At 42.9% G+C, this 18,899-nt stretch overlaps 1 protein-coding gene across 1 annotated transcript in view; it reads left to right on the forward strand.

Moving 5' to 3' along the window:
• Positions 1-18,899, forward strand: part of INTS9 (integrator complex subunit 9) — a 60,039-nt gene that overhangs the window by 8,125 nt on the left and 33,015 nt on the right. Inside the window, exons 3-9 of the mRNA XM_085057173.1 lie at positions 765-825; positions 3,030-3,092; positions 6,786-6,925; positions 8,606-8,692; positions 12,856-12,976; positions 14,648-14,782; positions 17,396-17,507. Coding sequence (XP_084913299.1) covers positions 765-825; positions 3,030-3,092; positions 6,786-6,925; positions 8,606-8,692; positions 12,856-12,976; positions 14,648-14,782; positions 17,396-17,507 — 719 coding nt within the window. The remainder of the gene's footprint in view (positions 1-764; positions 826-3,029; positions 3,093-6,785; positions 6,926-8,605; positions 8,693-12,855; positions 12,977-14,647; positions 14,783-17,395; positions 17,508-18,899) is intronic.

Genomic DNA, 18,899 nt, shown 5'->3' on the forward strand with positions numbered 1-18,899 from the left:
AGGTTCACACAAAAATCAGATGTTGCTGTGATGTGTGAATCAGTCTCTCAGTTATGGTTGCAAGAAATGATGCAGCCATTGCTGCTGTAAACTCAGGATTGCATTGCCCACCTTAAAATTTCTTTATTAGCATTTGAAACAATGAGAAAAGGGGCTCTGTTGTTGCTGACTGCTGAGAACAGGCAGTTCACAGCAAAGCTTCTTTGCCCCCTGTGTCCTGTACAGCTGTTGGTGTGGGTCTTCAGGGTGACACCCAGGCATGAAACCATGGTTTATGTGGATATAAAATCCCAACCTGTGTCTATAAATGACTTAGTCCAGAGCATCAGTCTTTCCCTGCCACTGCTAATGGGAATATTTGTCTGTTGTCCTCTGTCCCAGAACAGTTTTATGGTGCTTTTGTGTTGTTTCGAGCACAGAGTTTGTTGCTGCCCTAACTTCTGTTTATTCATCCAGTTTCACCACAGGGAACTAAGCAGCACTGAGCCTTTTTGAAATCCTCACCATAAATGACTAAAAACTCCCTGCATGCCTCGTCCTCTTATTTCCTTTTACTTATAAGTGTCATAATCATGATTTGTAAAAGTCATTTTGGTGAACACTTAACCACAGTGAAAGTGTCTGTCTGTTTTATTGAGACTGTTACTTCCCTGAGACAGAAATGGTGTTCTCTGCCTGTATGACACCGAGTAGAAGGTCTGTGCTTTAGCCACTGACAATGATTCAATTCATATTGCAATAATTTTTCTTCTTTCTTTCCACAGCCCCAGGCTGTCCAAACTTCCCGGTTGGGTTTTAAAAGATGGAAGCACATTTCTGGACAAGGTACTGTAGTGATGGTTGGAATTTTCTTGCCATGCCAAAAAGCTACCTGCCAGGTTGGGAGCTTGTGCTGCAGGAGCTGACTCATCCCAAAAGCCTTCTCTGTGTACCTTTACCAGCCAGGATGTCCCTGCAGAGCAGAACATTTTGAAACAAAATGCTAATAGCAACTCGAAGGCTCTCAGGCTTCAGAGGTAGCCTAGATTATAAAAAAAAAAATCCTCTTAAAATGCAGAAGTCGTCAGTGTGAATATTTTTGTATTTCATGGAGCTCCATAAATAATAGTGCTTTGCTTTCTTAGAGTGCCTTTTATTCCACGGTCTCACTCTTCTGACACTGAGGCTTCAGAGCATGCCTGTAAATGAGGTTGGTATCATACCCTTTTCAGGCAGAATGGTGAGAAAGGGAATGGTTTGCCTATGGGAGGTCTCTCAGAGAGGAAAAGCATGGCTTTGGCCTCTAAAATCAACATGTGTTCTGCTGCTGGACATAGCAGGGAGGATATTATCTCCAGCCTCTTAATTCTAAGACACAGAACTTCCTCAGCAACATGAGAGACACAGAACTGCTCTTTTTTCCCCCCTCTTTTCATTACATCAGTTTAGGAGGCAGAATTTATCTGAAGCTTCAACCAAAACTTGGAACTGCAGCGGCCAGCTTGATCTGCCATAGGGGAACAATGAACACAAAAATATGTCAGATGTTAGTAAAATAGGCAGATACATTTCAAATGTGGGCAGCAATAGGTACCAGTGGAGAAAATGCTTAATAGACTGTTCTGTGACTATGTGAACATTAAAGGAAACAGTGATAATAGTTGCTTTTGTAGGGGACTTTGAGGTGGACAAAATGGATTGATCTGATTTTTACAGACAAGGGAGCTGAAGATCATAGATTAAAGACCTGATTTTTCTTCTCATTGGAGACAAAAGAAACTGTACAGGCAGCATTTCTGTTGGTAAAATAGTAACAGCTCTATTCAGAGCACTTGCTAACTGGCAATTGCAGGGCTGCAGAGGCTCATGGGCAGCAGTGGAGTTGCTCAGTTGGAATTCCCTGGAATTTGTGTCTCCTGAACCCCAGCTTTGGTGTCAGAGCTTTGGGCTCCAGAGGAGGGACAGACTGTCACTGTAGTTTTACTTGGAATGTATTTAAATTTCTGGGATGCTGCTGCTGCAGTGTGTGCTCAGGAGAAACCTCCAAACTCACACAGTGGCAATGGAAATCATGTTAAAAAATTCAAAGGCAGCATCTCTTAACTTCACCTTGACCACTGTAAGTGCTTGGAATGGTAAATTCTTTGACCCATGCTGGAAAAAGGCAAGGGAAGGAGTCAAAGGGGGGTGTTTTATCATGTGGGGTGGACATTCCTGTTACAGCACTCAGTTATAAAACTTCAGTCCTGGAGAGGCATTGAAATGTGCTGTGATCTACTTTTAATCATTTTGAACTCCCTTGAGATGAGGTTAGGAGACTTCTGCCACTAGATGTAATTGCTCATTCGTTATTAGTTGGCAGGTGCACTGTAATTATTAAGGATTGGATTCAATCTGTAATTCTGTCAGTCTGAAGCTGGCTGAGACCACTTGCTTTGGGACAGGAGAAGTGTCCATGATGGAAGGCAGGGTGGGTGGTAGGGAGCCTGAGAGTTGTGCTAGGAGTAAAGTTGGGAATCTTTTTTGTTGCACACATAACCCTGAAGAAGGTGACCTTTCATGTGACAAAAGTTTTTGATGTCAGCCTTGAATATGAGGAAGAAAATAGAGAATAGAGTTTAACAAAAGGTGCCATGTGGAGATTAGATCCCCAAAAGCTGCTTTATCAAATGCTCTGAGACAAGGGCTAAAAATTGTATTTTGGTCCCAATAAGACACAAAAGGCTGGATGTTATTTGGAACCAAAACTAAATTCCAAACTTTCCTTCCTGGCGGTTATCAGGTCTCTTTCCTTACCTACCAGAGTGCTCTTTCTGCCTTTCCCAAGTTGGATCTGATCCCTTCAAGTACCAAGCAGCCTCATCTGGCATAAAGGCAATTTCAGCAGATCTGCCTCCCCCAAATTGTGTCTAGAAGGGAATAAATGTCGTGTAGTAACAGGCTGGAAATTACCTGTGATGAAGAAAATGTTTGGAAAATCCAAAATGTGCTGCCTTGGAGTAACACTGTGTTGTATTTTTGTGTCTCCTCTGTTGGTGTGTTTATTACAGGAGCTAAAGGAGTGCTCTGGCCATGTGTTTGTAGATTCTGTGCCTGAGTTCTGCTTACCAGAGGTGAGTTTGTTCAAAGCCTTACTGAAAAATCTGATTCCATTCAATCACGTGGGAGAAACTTGCTAAATTATTATTATTAGATTCCTGCTAATTTATTAATACTCAGTAAACAGCACTGCTGAAATCTGTGTGTTGTTAAGGTGACACTGAGAAAGGATGGAAACAACCCTTTTTGACAGTAGTTTTGGGAGACATGGAAGGTTCTCCTGGAGCAGATGGGTATCTCACACAAGAATAAGACTGAAATGTCCCTTTTTATGAGCTTTTCAAAGACAACCTGACTGAGCTGGGCTGAGCCTGACAGGATCCATGTGCTGATCTAGATAAGGGCAGGGCATGAAGGCAAGGAAAACTGCTTGTCTCTAACCACAGATGCAGGACATGCCCAGTGGAGCCCCCTGGGGAGCCAGCTGTGGTTAAACCAGGTTGGATTCTGCTGGGTTGCACTTCTGGCAGCAGCACTTTCAGGTTAAAAACTTTTACTGCCTCTTTGAGGGAGGAACTTTGCCTTTGTATCCACTGGCGTGGCTGCTCAAGCTGGTTTTTACTGGAATTTCAAGATTAAAAAAAGAAAAGAAAGACCAATTGAAGATGTTTGGATTACATGGGATTACCTGATTGATCAGGGGAATGCTGTAGGAGAGCTGAAGATGGAAAAAGCTGAGCAGAGAGAGGTGGGGATGAATGATGGGGAATAACATGGGAATAATGTCCTCTTTCCTCAGTGTGTTCAGAGTGTGATAACCTCAGTTCTTTCATGTCATGGTGGGATGTTTTCTCTGACTTTCAAAGAGACACAATTCCTTTTAGACAGCGTTTTTTTCCCTCTTTGCTGCCTGACCTGGTAGACAGGTAGCACCAAACACTCCTGGAAGGTGGTTGTTAATCTTGCTTGGGTTCTGGCAATAGTGTTTCTGTGTGTGGATCCTGTGGAACTCCCCTCTGGCGTCACTCCTGTCATCTTGATTCTTCCAAACAAGTTGGCAGCTCTGGTACTGGTTTTGGAAAATTATTCCAACAGATTATGACTATTCCAACCCAGCTGGAATGGTCATAATCCAATCACACCAAAAAAGGCCAACCCAAAACCCTAATAATTCTGGGTTCTTGTGAGCCTTTTGGTTACTGTCCTGTGAATCTGAGGATATGGGAAGTATCTGTGTGTGTAGAAAGTGCCATTATGGTCCAGATCATGAGAATCACAGGGTTTATATGCTGGATTTTCTTTGGAATGATAATCTGCTGGTGTTTAGAGTGCTTCAGCCAGGCTTTCTGGTTACTTTGGGCTGGAAAATACCCACGTCTAGCTCTAAATATGACAGACAGAGAGTCACTGCTTTGTTTTACCCCTGTTATCACTGTATGAAGCTTCCCAGCAGCCCATCCTGCAGCCAGAAGATGGCAACCAACTACACATGTCACCAGTGTAGGGACTTCAAAAATGGCCTCTCAGATGTCTCCAGAAGTTCCCAACAGTTGCCACATCTCCTCTGTGAGCACTAGGAAGAGATCTGCTGTGATACCCTGAGCAAGAGGTTCAGGAGTCGTGGCCAGCTGCAAACAGTGTGGAAATGTTGCTGCTCTTTGGCAGCACAGGATGAGAGGGAGCTTGTGTGAAAGAGGCTTTTACTTTGTCTCCATCCATGCCACTTCTTTTGAAGAAACTTGTCTGCAAAAGCAGTCAGAGAATCTCGGTATCGCTTCCAGGAACAGTGGTGCCAAAGCAAGCCAAGATTTGGATCTAATCCAGCAGCCACAAGGTGATAAGAGGCTGTCTCGGCAGCAGAGTACACTCACACATGTCAGAGTGCAGGGTGCAGCCCTCTCTTCCCTTGGCAACCTTCTGCTCTCTCACTTCACATTCAAGAAACATTTTGAAGCCTCTTCAGCTCAAAGGCACTTAAGTGAGATCGCCGCAAACCCCGGGGAAGATTTTACTTTGTTTTGGTTTTGACACCCTTTTCATCCTATTAGTAAATGCTTCTAGGGTGCTGAGATGTGGCATCCTTAAGGCTGGAAAGTGGGAGTGTGTATCCTCCTGATGGCTCTCCTGGGCTGGCATTCAGCTCAGGGCTGGAGCCAGGCTGGGAGAGCTGGAGGTGTTCACCTGGAGAAGAGAAGGATCCAGGGAGAGCTCAGAGCTTCTGCCAGTGCCTAAAGGGGCTCCAGGAGAGCTGGAGAGGGACTTGGGACAAGGGATGGAGGGACAGGACACAGGGAATGGCTTCAAACTGCCAGAGGGCCGGGATAGATGGGATATTGGCAAGGAATTCCTGACTGTGAGGGTGGTGAGGCCTTGGCACAGGTTGTCCAGAGGAGCTGTGGCTGCCCCTGGATCCCTGGAAGTGTCCCTGGAAGTCAGACTGGACAGGGCTTGGAGCATTGGAGGAGGGGGATGGCTGCAGGGAGGATATTATCTCCAGGGGATTGGCTGCCCCTGGATCCCTGGAAGTGGCCCTGGAAGTCAGACTGGACAGGGCTTGGAGCATTCTGGGATAGTGGAAGGTGTCCTGGCTGCACCAAGTTGGTCTTTAAGGCCTTTCCCACCCAAACTATTCCAGAATTAGATTCTGTTCAGTCTGAACACAGCTGAAAACCAAGCCCTGGACAAACCAAGCCTCGGCAGGAGCAGACATCAGCAGATCCTTTGATACCTTGCAGGGAGTGTGTTCCTGCCTGGAAGCTTGGGAAGATAAAAGGTGTCCTGCCATGGATCTGAGGATGGTGTTTCACCTCCTGTTCTCAGCTTGGAGATCATGGTTCTGACATCAGCTGTGATCATGGATTGAAACCATGAGCACTTAGCAAGGAGTTAAGCAGCTTGTCACCAGAGCACTGTGTCAGCCCTCGGAAAAGCAGAGTGACCTACTTTCTTGCCTTTTTTATTCAAATTGCTGGACCAAGCCTTGTAATCAGATAATATGTGCTTGATGAGTGTTGAATTCCATTAGCTGCTCCATAATAACTGAGTTAGAGGTCAGTAATCTTGTAAATTTTTGACTTGACACCATTTGTGTTATAGCACTACCAGTAAATATTTCTAATTAAAATTCTTTTAACAATGTGTGAAATCTTCTTTCACTGTCAGAACTCTTGTCTAAACTGTCACATCCAAGCAAATTGGACCCACCCAATCCATTTTGTTGTGTCCTGTGAACGGGCTTCATCTCCTGCCATAGCAAATGTGAATGATTAAGATGCCAAGCATTTACTTTGGGAAAAGATGAGGATTGTTTTAAGCATATGATAAATATAATCTTCACTCATCTCTCTCCTGGGGTACAGTATGATGTGCTCCATAAAAAAATATGAGACACCCTAAATCACTGCTGCAGAAGTTTTGGTGTTTCTTCCTCCCTGAGGAGGTGCACACATCAATTCTTTGATAAAAGTAAAATAATCACAGCTTTCATAACAGCAGCCATTTCATCACCTGAAAGACAGACAAACCTAGGACATGGTTTTCCTTTGCAGGTTGGAAAAGGGAATAATTTTAGGGGGCTTTTAAAAAAAAACTTCATTAATTTAAAGGCAACATTAATCTTTCCCACAGCTGAGACATGCCCCACCTTTTATTTTATAAACTGGTTACATTCCTGCAACATAGAGTTTAAAAAAAAAAAAAATTTTTCTGCTATTGGTTAAACTGCATGAAGGGTTTAGGAGTTGCTTATCTCTTTCCTCTGTTTTCAGACTGAACTGCTTGACCTCTCCACGGTGGATGTCATCTTGATCTCCAACTATCACTGCATGATGGCACTGCCCTACATCACAGAGTACACAGGATTCACTGGAACAGTTTATGCCACCGAGCCCACTGTTCAAATTGGCAGGTAAAAAGCCCCTTCATATTCTCTGCTCCTCTTTCATCGCTGCTGAGGAGAAGGTGTAAAGGACAATGTGGGGAGAGGAGTGGTGGCTAATGTTCCGAAGAGGCTTTTAGGCAGGAGCTGAACGCCAGCCAAGTCCTTAGTGCTGCAAATGTGTTAACTCCATGTTTCCCAACCTCTGGAACCATCAGCATTTCCAGCAGGTGCTTTGTGTTGAGTCCAGGCTGTAGATGTGGGACAGTAGATCTGGGGTGGGCTGTGACACCTTGAGCAGCAATTGCCATATAGGTAACTTCAGACCTTCAAAATCCATGGATCAAAGAGCTCTCCTGCTCCTTTCTGCTACTCTTAAGCAAAAGGAATCTTTCCAATAAGAAAACTGGACTTGTTCCCAGAGAAGCTGTGGCTGCCCCATCCACAACATTGGAAGTGTTCAAAGCCAACTTGGACAGGACTTAGAGCAACCATGTCTATTGGAAGGTGTCTCTGCCCATGTCAGGGGTTGGAACTAAATGATCTTTGAGGTCCCTTCCAGCCCAAACCATTCTAGGGCTCTGTAATTCCATATAATCACACTTTTCCTCCACTCCATGGAAAGGAAGTTAAGCTGACTTCATCTTAAATGACAGTTGAGATACGTGAGCTCTGAACTCCAGAGAGAAGTGCTAAGAAAAATAGCAGAAATAGGAGGCTGAAGTAGAAAATATAAGACCTGACAGTGCAGTCAAAACCAGAATAGTCATCAAACTTGCTAGTCTATTTTTACAAAATTGTCTTCTTTATTGGATGGGCCAACACCAAGCACTGCAGGTTTGTTCCTTGATGAGGTCTGACTGGACTTGTACTCTTCTCCTCTCTCATGCAGAGCAGCTGCCACATTCAGTAATTAGGAGCCAGATTAGGCCTTGCTATCTGGACTACTCTGTAAGCACTTTGGTGCAGGAATCTTTGTCCCCTGAAGGTCCTGTGCAAACTTTCCATGCCAGAGTAATTCCCCCATTGTGTGAAAACAAACAGAAACTGAAGGCCCTTGTAGGTGAAAGGAATTGTGTAAATATGAATGAGTAGTAGACCTCTGGGCTTTGCTGGTCCAGAGCTGGAGATAACAAGCAGAGTCTTGTGGGAGAATTCAGTCCCACATGATTGGGATGCTTCTCCCCATCCCAAGTCCTTCCAGATTCTGTCCTTCTGCTCCTACCTTCAAGGGAAAGCCTGCACACAATCACAAATGCTATTTAGTTTTGGGCAGTGAAATCTGCAGTGAAGATTTCTAAAGCTTGACACATTTTTCTCTCTCAAGTACGTGTTGGTGGATGAGGAGAGTTCACTCTGACAACATGCTTGCCTTCCCATAGTGATAGGCATCAGCTGAGGAGTTTTCATTGTATGTTTTGTCTCCTTCCATATCACAAGCAGTCTGTAACGAAAAAATTATCTTGCATTTTCCAAATAGCCCCTAACCCAGTGGGCCAGATCCTCCTCTGTTGCAAGCAGACAGATGGAATTGGAATTTCTCTGTGGAGAAACAGGGGTGGTGCTGGAAATGGCCTCTGTGGGAAGAACCCCTCCTTCAAACTGCCTGAGAGTGTTACAATTCGTGTGGTATTTTGGAAAGATTTGGGCCAAAGTTCTCTCCCGTGTGAGAGGAGGCAGTGCTAATTTAGGTTTGATTTCTGTTTTCAGGCTCCTCATGGAAGAACTGGTGAATTCCATTGAACGAGTGCCAAAGGCTCAGTCTGCCTCCATGTGGAAGAACAAGGAGGTACAAAGGTAAGGAATAAGTCAAGGAATAAGGAAAGGTGAGTGTCCTAAAGCACCAAAGTTTGGGATTCACTGGCTCAGTTCCCACTGTTTGAGATTTGCTGCTGTGACTCCTTGGGTTGGTTGTTTCTTTTAATTATTTGCACATTGCTGGTTTTCCAGCTTCACAAGTTTTGTTACTTGGAGAAAGACTTGGGAGCAGCAAAGCCTCCCGTGATTTCCCCTCACACAGTTTGGCTTCATGATGGTAGATAAAACCACCAGATTTTGGTATTAACATCATAAAAAGTTGTTGAAATGAGCAGGCTATTTAAATTTAATGAGATTGCATTGGAATAATGTAAATGGTATTCACATTCATGTTTGCTGACATACTAAGAAAGTCAAGACACAGCTGTTGGAGGTCACTGGTGTTACCTTTCTTCCCATCTTCTTTTACACCTGAACAGCAGAGGTGATTTTTTGGCTTTCCAAAGTCTAAAAACAAATTAAAATCTTAATAAAAAAAAGGTTATTTGGTAGCACCATGTCCATTATTCCAGCTATACATCAAAACAAGATGCTCAAAATTGAGGGCTTTTGAAAGCCTATGGAATCTAAAAATTATCCATACAGTTTACTAATTGCAGCTGATGCTTTCCTTGGGAATAAAAACAATTTTAGGTGCACAACATGTTCCTTGGAGGAGACAGTTTCGTTTTTAGCACATTTTAAAGATAGGGTTGGTTGATTAAAAAGTTATTTTTGAAAGCTGCTTTGTGCATTTTTAATTGATCTCCCATTTTATACTCCTAATTCTTAAGATGGCTTGATTTAGAAGTTTCCTAAAAGTGAATTATTTCTTACATTAGAAGAGTAGTCTTGATATTTTCCAATACCACACAGCAAAAATTTAAAAATCCAAATTGCCATGGTTTTAGCTATGTGTTGAGTTCCCCTGCTGAACTTAGGATTAGTCTTTACACTGCAACTCTCACTCTTCTGAAGAAGATAAGTAGAACTCGGAGGTTAAGAAAAATTAAAGACACTCAAGTTAAGCAGGATTTTCAGAATCATGAGGGTTTTTTTAAAATTTTGGGGTCCTCTGGCCTGCCCAGAGCCACTCCTGAAGCTCCCAGTGTGTGAAGAGAGAGGACTGGAGCCATTATTCCTGTCACAGCAGGCGTGTTTTGTATGCATGGTTTAAAGGAGGATCATATATCTTGCAGCTCATATAATGTCACTTTCCTGGTGGTCGTATTTTAGGAAAAGTGCTGCCTGGCACTTTGCATGCTGCTGACTGTTCCAGAGGAGAACACAGAGAGGGAATCTTTGTTCTCATTCAGCTGCTGTAGAAAGCTGGAGCTTTTTTTTTTCCTTGAAGTGGTATTTAAAATACATGTTCCTCCCTCTTATTGCTGGAGATGTCCCCCAAAATTCATAGTTCCATCATGTAGCTGTTGTGAAGGGGTGGCAGGGAGGCAGGAGGTACTAAACTAAAATTTAATAACATAAATTTGTGTGTTATAAACCCTGCTGGTGTGAACCAGTGTTGTTTGAGCTGGAACAAGAGGACAAATAATGAACTCCCTCTCCACCTCTGCCCCACCTGGGCTCTGAGTTTCCCCTTCACCTCCCTGAGCATCTGTAAAACAGTTCCCATCCAGCACAGAGGGCACACGGGGACTTTAATTAATGTTTGCAAAGTGTTTTGAGATTCCTGGTGACAAGTGTCACGCAGGAGTGAATGGAACTGATTATTAGAGCATGTGAGCAAACAGCTACTGATCCACAAATTAGCACCTGGCTAATGGCACATGCAGGCTTGGACTGACATCCGTTAGTTAAGAAAATGTGATCTTGATGAATTGGGGGTTTTTTTTTCTTACTTGGCTGTTGCTAGAACAGAATACTTATTACTTCTGAGTCTAACTTTAATTTTTCAGGCTGATCAATCCCCATTACTGCTTTACAGTTCAGCTAGTTCTACTCCAAACAGTTAGTATAAAACACAAAGTATTATCATCTCCATTAGATAAAGCACTGGAGCATTTTAAATGCAAATACTGTATAAAATATAATAAGTTCATTATAGTGGTTTACATTTTTCCATTATCAGATCCAGTCTGAACTAATTGCTCAGCCAGCTTTATTGCCACTGGGTTTTATTTCAAATGAGCAGTATCGTGGAAGCTCTGGAGATGTCAGCCAGGATATCTTTCACACTGATTGGGATTCAGGGGGTAAAGAGGAAGTTTGCCTTGTGAAAAGCACTTTGTTGACTTCTTGTTTGATGGTTTCCTATATCTTTTGAAGTGTTTGAAACAGGCTGTTTCCTGAGGCTGAGCAGGGCACGAGAGAGGCTGTGGGCTGATGTGGTTTGGTGCTGCCATCCTCCTCTTCTTTCAAACAATTCTGGGATTTTATGTCACACATTAAATGTCACCCTTTGCATTGACCAGGAGGGATTGTCTGTGCAGATCCCAATGAAGGATACAAATCCCTGAGTTTTTAAAGTGTGAATTTTGTATCCTCAGCCATGTGGATCCATGGTACCTCCCTGTTTGTGGCTGTCCCAGCAGCTGCCCTCATACATCTGGTTATCGTGAGGTGATCCAAAACAGGATGTTGCCATGGTGTTGGTAGATTTACTCCAGACCACAAAACACCAGTAACTCTGTAGAGATTTTAGAAGTAAGGATGACAGACTGAATGCTGACAGGGGCACATCTGAGGGACCAGCAAATGCCATTGTCTCTGTGCCACTCAGCCACAGGAAACCACTGGAGGACACTGGAGCCACTGGTCTGTGCCAGGGATCAGAGTATTTTCAGTGTAGACACAGAGTAAAGGCTAAGAGAAACTTCCTTCAATCACCAAGGACAATTCCCCACTTTCTCCATTACCTGGAGAAGCATTCTCCTCTTCCCAGAAGAGAAGCTCCTGAAAGCATCCAACACGAAATGCTTCTTAGGGTAGGTTAAAGGCTTTTACAGGCAATTTGCTTCAGTGCACTGGTGGACAACTCTTCCCATTGTTTGGCCTTTTGTTGCTTACGACTTCCCAAAAAAGACCTTGAAGGCTTTGTTTGTTTCCTGAAGCACAGGGTGCTTTCAGCCAGCGTGTGCTGGAATTACAGTTATCGCTCTGGACCTGTGCTGTGGTCTTGGCAAGAGCTGCCCTTAATCCTTTCTTCAGTATCTTAAATTATGGAGGAGTTCACTGACCTAGTAGATATAATAATAAATTAAATTCCTTTAAACAAATTGATCAAAGAAACTTGACCAATTTCCATAAATCTTTGGAAATTGGTTTGAATTAGCCTTTGATTTAGCATTGGTTTAATATACAAAAAAAAAAAATCCTATTCTTCTTACGCATTTGGCAGCTGTGCTGCTTCCTGCCTCAGTTCATGTTGCTAAGGAAGATTTATTTCCCAGAAGTTAGCCATCCCTCTTCCAGCCTGTGACATTATAGTTCACTTCTTCCCTTGACAACGCCGGCCAGCTGACTTGCAGTGTCTGTGAGGAGCAGAATGGATGAATCTCACTTTGGTGTAAAACATCTTAAATACTTCCGTGGAGGGGATTTCAAAGAGCTCTGCAGTGTCAGCTCGTGTATCCCTGCCAGGACACTCGGGAGGGAAGTGGGATTGAAGGCAGGGAAGCTGAGCTGCAGGGACATGTCCTCTTGGAAGAGACTAGTGGCAAAAATTAGGGCAGAGCCATCCCTGCTCATGGTCTGGTACCTGCATTTTCATCACCAGATTGTTTCAGATTATTATCATATGAAAAATAGACACTGATCCAACATACCAGTCCTCTCTACCAATGCTGGAGGTGCATTTCATGGTGACACCTCAGATCAGCCAGCATCTTTCATCAGTGGTGAAAATACCCCAAGAGTTGTGATAACACCTTGATCACAGCTTCATCTTTGATGCAAGGCTGGACAGAACAGCAACAAAGAGAGCTGGAGAAGAGCAATCCTCAGGGTGAGGCAGGGTGGGAAGCATGGCTCTGCTCCTCAGCAGGCAGAAAGTCTTGCTCCTCACTTTGAAGCACCAGGCACATTGAAAATAACAAGAAAAAAGGGTAAAATCTAAGATCTGGAGAACATAAAGAGCTGCTAAAGCTGGTCCAGCAGCAGCTGCTGTTCTGGATCCCCACAGAACATCCCGTTGGTGTTCACAGGTTGCTGCCAGCCCCGCTGAAGGATGCAGTGGAGGTGTCCATGTGGAGGAAGTGCTACACCATGCCTGAGGTGAATGCAGCCCTCAGCAAGATCCAGCTGGTGGGCTATTCCCAGAAAATCGTGAGTACCTGGACAGCTGTCCTCAGGGCAACACCAACAACTGTTTCCCAGCTCTTTTTCACCTTTAGATCCTGTGTGGGATCTAGTTACCCTAGCCTAGGCAAGCAAGACAGAATTCTATGGACTGTCTCTCAGTCTGCCTCCCAGGAAGGGTTCTTGTTAGGTGAAATCAGGGAATATCCATTTGTTTCTCCTCTTCCTTGGGGAGGCCAATTTTAAGGCAGCGTGCTTTGAAATTTGGAGCTGATTGCTGGCCCACTGAGAGCTGGGAGGATGCAGGGAATGAATGTATCCTCTCTGTCTCTAAGCCACATCCCCTTCCCAGCTCCCCTGTCTCACTTCTGGGAATCTTTTGAGTGCTTTAGCCTCCACTTTCTTTCGTACTGTAAATTAGGGATTGTAAACAAAACCTAATGGTTCGATGTGAACTTCAGAAACTCCTTTCCCAGGGCTCCCAGCTAGCAGTTACTGTCTGTAATGCTGTTGATTTTAATCCACTGTAGTTTCCAGAATGAACTGAACCAACAATTCCATAGTTTGCAGATCCCTTATGGATTGTAAGTAGCATATGGGCTGTGATCTCTGCTCTTGTCTGGGCCATGATCCCTGTTTTTGTTGCTCAGGGGCTGTAAGAAATAGAAATATGGGTTAAAGTTGTGACTCCTCATTATCCAGGAGTTGTTACTCTTTATTTTTGGCTGTCCTCACGGTGTGGATTCATCTCACCTAATTTTAGATCTGTGCATGTGAACCTAACATTCTTTCATAGTTACTGGGGAAAAAAAGCCCATATTTTTTTCTCTTCCCAAAGCTAACTTTTCAAATAATCAGACTTTAGAGCCTTGGCTTACACACTATGAGGGATGAAGGCCCCCTGCCTTGTTTTGCAAGGCATCCAAATACGTACTGAAATACTAGAAAAATCATTAGTATTGCATGTATCAGGTGTTTGTTCTATTATTCAGTAACCAGAAGGTGGATTATATTAGGCAGGTCTGTACATGAAGATTTATTTTCCTTTCTCCAGACAAGTGTACCACATGCCTGTGTACAGATAAAGGAGTACACTTCCTAATGACACCTGGAAAGGAGGCAACTGTCAGGTTGCTTACACTGAAACTAAAATGTGGATTGAGTTTGCAGAGTGTTGTTGCTAAACCACCAGTAGGTAGCATTTAAAAAGAAGTAAAGTTAGAAAGTGAGTTTGAGGTTGTTTGTTTTCCATGGTAAAATTCACAACCTGAATTTTATATCAATTGAGAAGGACTTGTCCTTCCTTGTTTCCTGCTGGCCAATGTCAATTTAATTTGATTAAATTAAAAGGATGTAAATCTTTGGATTGACTTCCTCAGTACAGCAAAGAGAAGCAGAGGATCAGCACGTTGGTTGATTCCTTCATTTTGAGGTGTTGGTTAGTGAGAACTCAGATGCCATAAAATCCACATGAAAGAGAGACTTTATGGAGGCTTTTCAGGAAAAGCTTTTCTCAGAGCATGTGTCCTCCTAGACATGGGTAGGTAAAACCAGCAGATGTAATTCTCAGGATAACACCTTCACAAAGGTTTTGAGCAGCAGAACTGCTTTTCAAATTTAAATAATTGGTGATAGAATGACCTGTCCTGACTTCTTTTGGAGCTCTCTCAAGTTAATGTCTCTCATTGTGTGTTCCAGGAGCTGTTTGGTGCTGTGCAGGTCACCCCTCTGAGCTCGGGCTACGCTCTTGGAAGTTCCAATTGGATTATCCAGTCACACTATGAAAAGGTTTCTTATGTTTCAGGATCTTCTCTGCTTACAACACACCCTCAGGTACAGCCCCTGGCTTTTCTGAGTCTTTAGGAGGAACTTTTGATGGAAAAAAAGGTGTTATTCCAGCTAGGATCAGGTTTAGGATAGAGACCATACTGAGGTAACTGGACTTAATGGGCATTGATAAGACATACCCTGATAAGTGACAGGTATCAATAATTGCTAAGGAAAGATAACTAAAATTCTTTGGTATTGATGATTTCATACTAACTTAAAACTGTGAAATTGTCTTTCACTCTAAATAGGAAATTTTCAACAGAGTTGAACAAAAGAGCATTAGTGACATTTTTTAAAAATCCATACTTGACTGAAGAGTCTTCGCAGACAGTTCACAGACTGCTTTTTATCACTTCTGAAACATCCTTCCTTGGGAGAAATGATAGCTAACTGGCTGCCAACTTTTCCACCCTGCTCTGCTAAGGGCAAAGTCTTTATAGTGCTGTAGATGTAATTTCCAGTAAATTAATTCTCTCTAGATCCATAAATTCTTAGTGCAAAGAATGGCTCGAAGTTTGCAGAGCCGTGCGCTTCAGAAGTTGTCAAAATAGTTAAAAGCATTATTGCAGGAGGTATTTAAAATTAATTTAGAAGATGTGTCAGGTTCTTGATCAGTAAGTAATTTCCCCCAAGGTGGGTGTCTGCTGGAGAGCTTTGCTTCTGAGCATCCCTCACTTAAAAGCTTGTTCTCAGCTGGGAAACTACAGGAGATAAATGATCCTTAATAGTAGGGCCATCTTTAGATGCACAAAATGTATCAGAGCCTCTAAATCCCCATTTCTCAGCAGCCTCATTCCATCCTGGGCTGTGCTTCCCTCATCCCCTCCTGCAGAAGGAGCAGCAAGATTTGACAATGTGTGAATGGAATATTTCTGTGAGGAGAAACTTTGTCCTGTAAGAAGTGATTTGGTAACTGAGAATGTTTTCTCCTCATGGACATCAAATGGTGATTGAGTTTATCAGATCAGTTTATCAAGCCATGCTTCACCAGTTCCCAAAGGTGAATGTTTCTCTGGAAGCTTCTTGTAAAATCCCTGTTTTTTGAGGAAATTAACTCCCAGTGGTAGGGAAAGGGGTATGAGTGAGCTACTCATAGGCACTTATTAAGAAGGAATAGCTTAACAGATAGTTAAAATCACATTAAGTTTGTACTTTCCTTGTTATTTACCACATCACAGATGTTACCCCATATTATCATTGTGTCGAGTTTGCTTCCAGATGCTTTTTGAAGACAATGGATAGTTTTTGTCCTGGGGTCAATCCCTGGGAGCACCAGCACAGGCTGCTGCAATCTGGTGTTCCTGGATGTGGGTTTTGGGAGCTGCCAACCAGCTCTTCATCATCTCTTTGATGTTTGACAGACAATATGTAATGATAACAATATCTTGAGTGGCACAGAGTCAGAATTGTGAGCAACAAATCAGTGCTTTTTCCTTAGGGAGTAAAAAGTTTGTCTAACCTGCTTCTCCATAGGATCACGGTGAGCAGCTCATCGTGAAATTCCCAATTTTTTTAACAGGGTGTGAAAACAGTCACTGCATTTTGTTTTAAAAAGTACATCCTTTGAACAAATCCAAAGCTCCTTTTCCAGTGAACTGGGAATTAGGCCTGGCACCATTAACTGTTCCCTGTTCTTCTGGCAGATGGTTTCCATTGAAATTTTGCCTCCCCCTCTCCTGAGGCTGGAATTGACACTGCTGCCACTGAAGTGGAGAACAGGAGTTGACAGCACAGGTTCAGACATGTCACTAAAAGCCTCTTAAGACATATTCTTTACATTAACCCACAAAAATCAATGCAGGCCCTCTCAGTGCAATGGCAGCTGAAATTATGCGGATCTAATATGCCATAATCATTATGTACATTATCACAGGCAGATTCCATATTATTTTTTATTGCATTATTGGCATTTCATTTTCATGGACACACTACGGAGAGTCAAAGATTGTGATAAATCTCAGTGTCAGGTCTGATCTTACAAGGGGGTGCACAGTGTAAACTTCTGTCTGAGTTGATAGGAAATTCCCCTTCATGTTTAACAGAGCAAAGTCCTTCTCAACTGCTTCAGGATGGCTCTGGAGAGCTCTGAGCAGGGGAATTGACCTTAGAGTGGTCTTGGAGGTTCAGCAGAGGAAATCTCTTCATCTGTCTCTTCTGGCAGAAATCATTCCTGGTTGGTGAGACTGCAGAGGGTTGTTTATTGAGAGTAAATAACCATAAAATACCACACAGCTGCCAGCAGTTTTGCCCACTTTTGCTTGAACAGTAGTTGAGGGAAGTGCATCCCAACCCAGAGTGAGGCTCAAAGTTACCTTTTCCCCATCTGCAGAGAGAGAAGTGGATTTTACCTTTCCAAGGTTGGATCAGGCTGAATTTTCAATATCAAGAACATGTATTTAGTATCACACTAAAGTATAATTTCTGAATATCTACGTTGTGTTTGCTAATGCAGAAAATAGGTTTTCGTTTTCATTCTGCTTGAATAAAATACCAGTTTAAAACAAGTTAGGTTTCCACAGATGGAGGAATGCTCAGTGTAAAGTGTTTGGTGATTATTATGTCCTGCCTGGAGAGACTCTCCCATTCCTGATTGGATTTCCCTGTGCTCTGTTCCAGCCCATGGACCAAGCTTCTCTTAAAAACAGCGACGTTCTCATCCTGACAGGGCTGACCCAAATCCCCACTGCCAACCCCGATGGCATGGTGGGAGAATTCTGCAGCAACCTGGGTAGGTCATTGAGAGAAATCTCCTGCCTATTTTATCATCTTATTCATGGCTTTGGGTGGGAAATAATTCTGAGATTCCTGGAATTGAATAAGTTGTCCAGCTATAGCTCCTGGCATAAAACTACCTGTTTAGATTTTACGATGTGCTCCTGATGTCATTAATACACTAAGTGCTTGGAGAGACACAAGTTGTACCTAAAATGTTTTGGAATGGAACAGGTATAATGAGATTTAATCATCTGCTGCTGCTGGTTTGCTAAGGATGTCACTTGGCTGCCAACAGGCTACGTGTTGCCTGGGCTTTGGATATTGTTCCCAGCTGAAATATTACTATTTCCTTCCTGTGTATCAGCCAGAGTAAAATCTTTACATGCTGCTTTTTTGTGACTTTCAGTTTTGAAAACAAGCACATCTGCTTCCCTTCTCACACCTGACTTTTAAATATATCAAAAGCAAACAGCACAAGTTCTGTTTTAAAAAAAAAGGCAAGATATATTTATAGACCCCCCAGAAATATAAAACCTAATCAGACGCTTTCACAGCTGGAAAAGCTGATAATTGCAAAGCTGTGATATCAGTGTGAATGGCAGCATTTTCCAGCCTGTTTGGAATGTCACATCCAGTGCTGTTCTCTCCTTTTCTCCCCTTCCCCCTGCTCAGTTCCTCTTTGCTCTCATCCTTTCATCAAACCACTTTCCCATGTCTGTCCTGCTCTGTGTTGCCTGTTCTTTTATCAGAGATCTTCCCTTTATTTTAGATTCACTGCTTCTTACAAATAAAACTAAGAAGTTTGTGATAGGAGGATCCTGACAAAGGTTACCAAAAAACCATGATAAGACTAAATCAGACTAAATTCCTGGTCTAGTGTCCCTGCCCATGGCAGAGAGTTGGAACTGGATCATCCCTAAGGTCCTTTCCAACCCAACCCATTCAATGATCCTAAATATCTGTTAATAGAGCACATTTGGGCATTTTATAAGAATGATAATCATGGGTTTTACTAAAGATCATCTCTGCCAGCATCCTGGCTCCAGCAGAGCCTGTGAGCAGATGCTAGGAGAAGAGTAGGAGAGCAGGGTGAGATTATAGGATACTTTCATAATCTTTTAAGTATTTTTATTTCAGGAATTTCCTGAACTAGACATAATTACACAATTAATAATGCCCAGTGGTTTTATTCAACCACCCCTTGAAGCTGTGTTAACAGCTGTGACTTCCTTCCCTAAATGTATGTTTTTACACATATGTGTGTATTTCATCTGTGTTTTCATTGTTTTTAAACACTGTGAGTTTTATTACCCTGTGAACTGCCACAGATCAGCTCTGGTGACCTTGTTGTGGTAAATCCAGATGTGCTGCCCTTCTCTGTCCCTCCTGGACCTTCATGGGGGTC

This window comes from Lichenostomus cassidix, chromosome 3 (assembly GCF_008360975.1).
Source record: "Lichenostomus cassidix isolate B80296 chromosome 3, HeHo_3.0, whole genome shotgun sequence".
NCBI classification, from domain to species: domain Eukaryota; kingdom Metazoa; phylum Chordata; class Aves; order Passeriformes; family Meliphagidae; genus Lichenostomus; species Lichenostomus cassidix.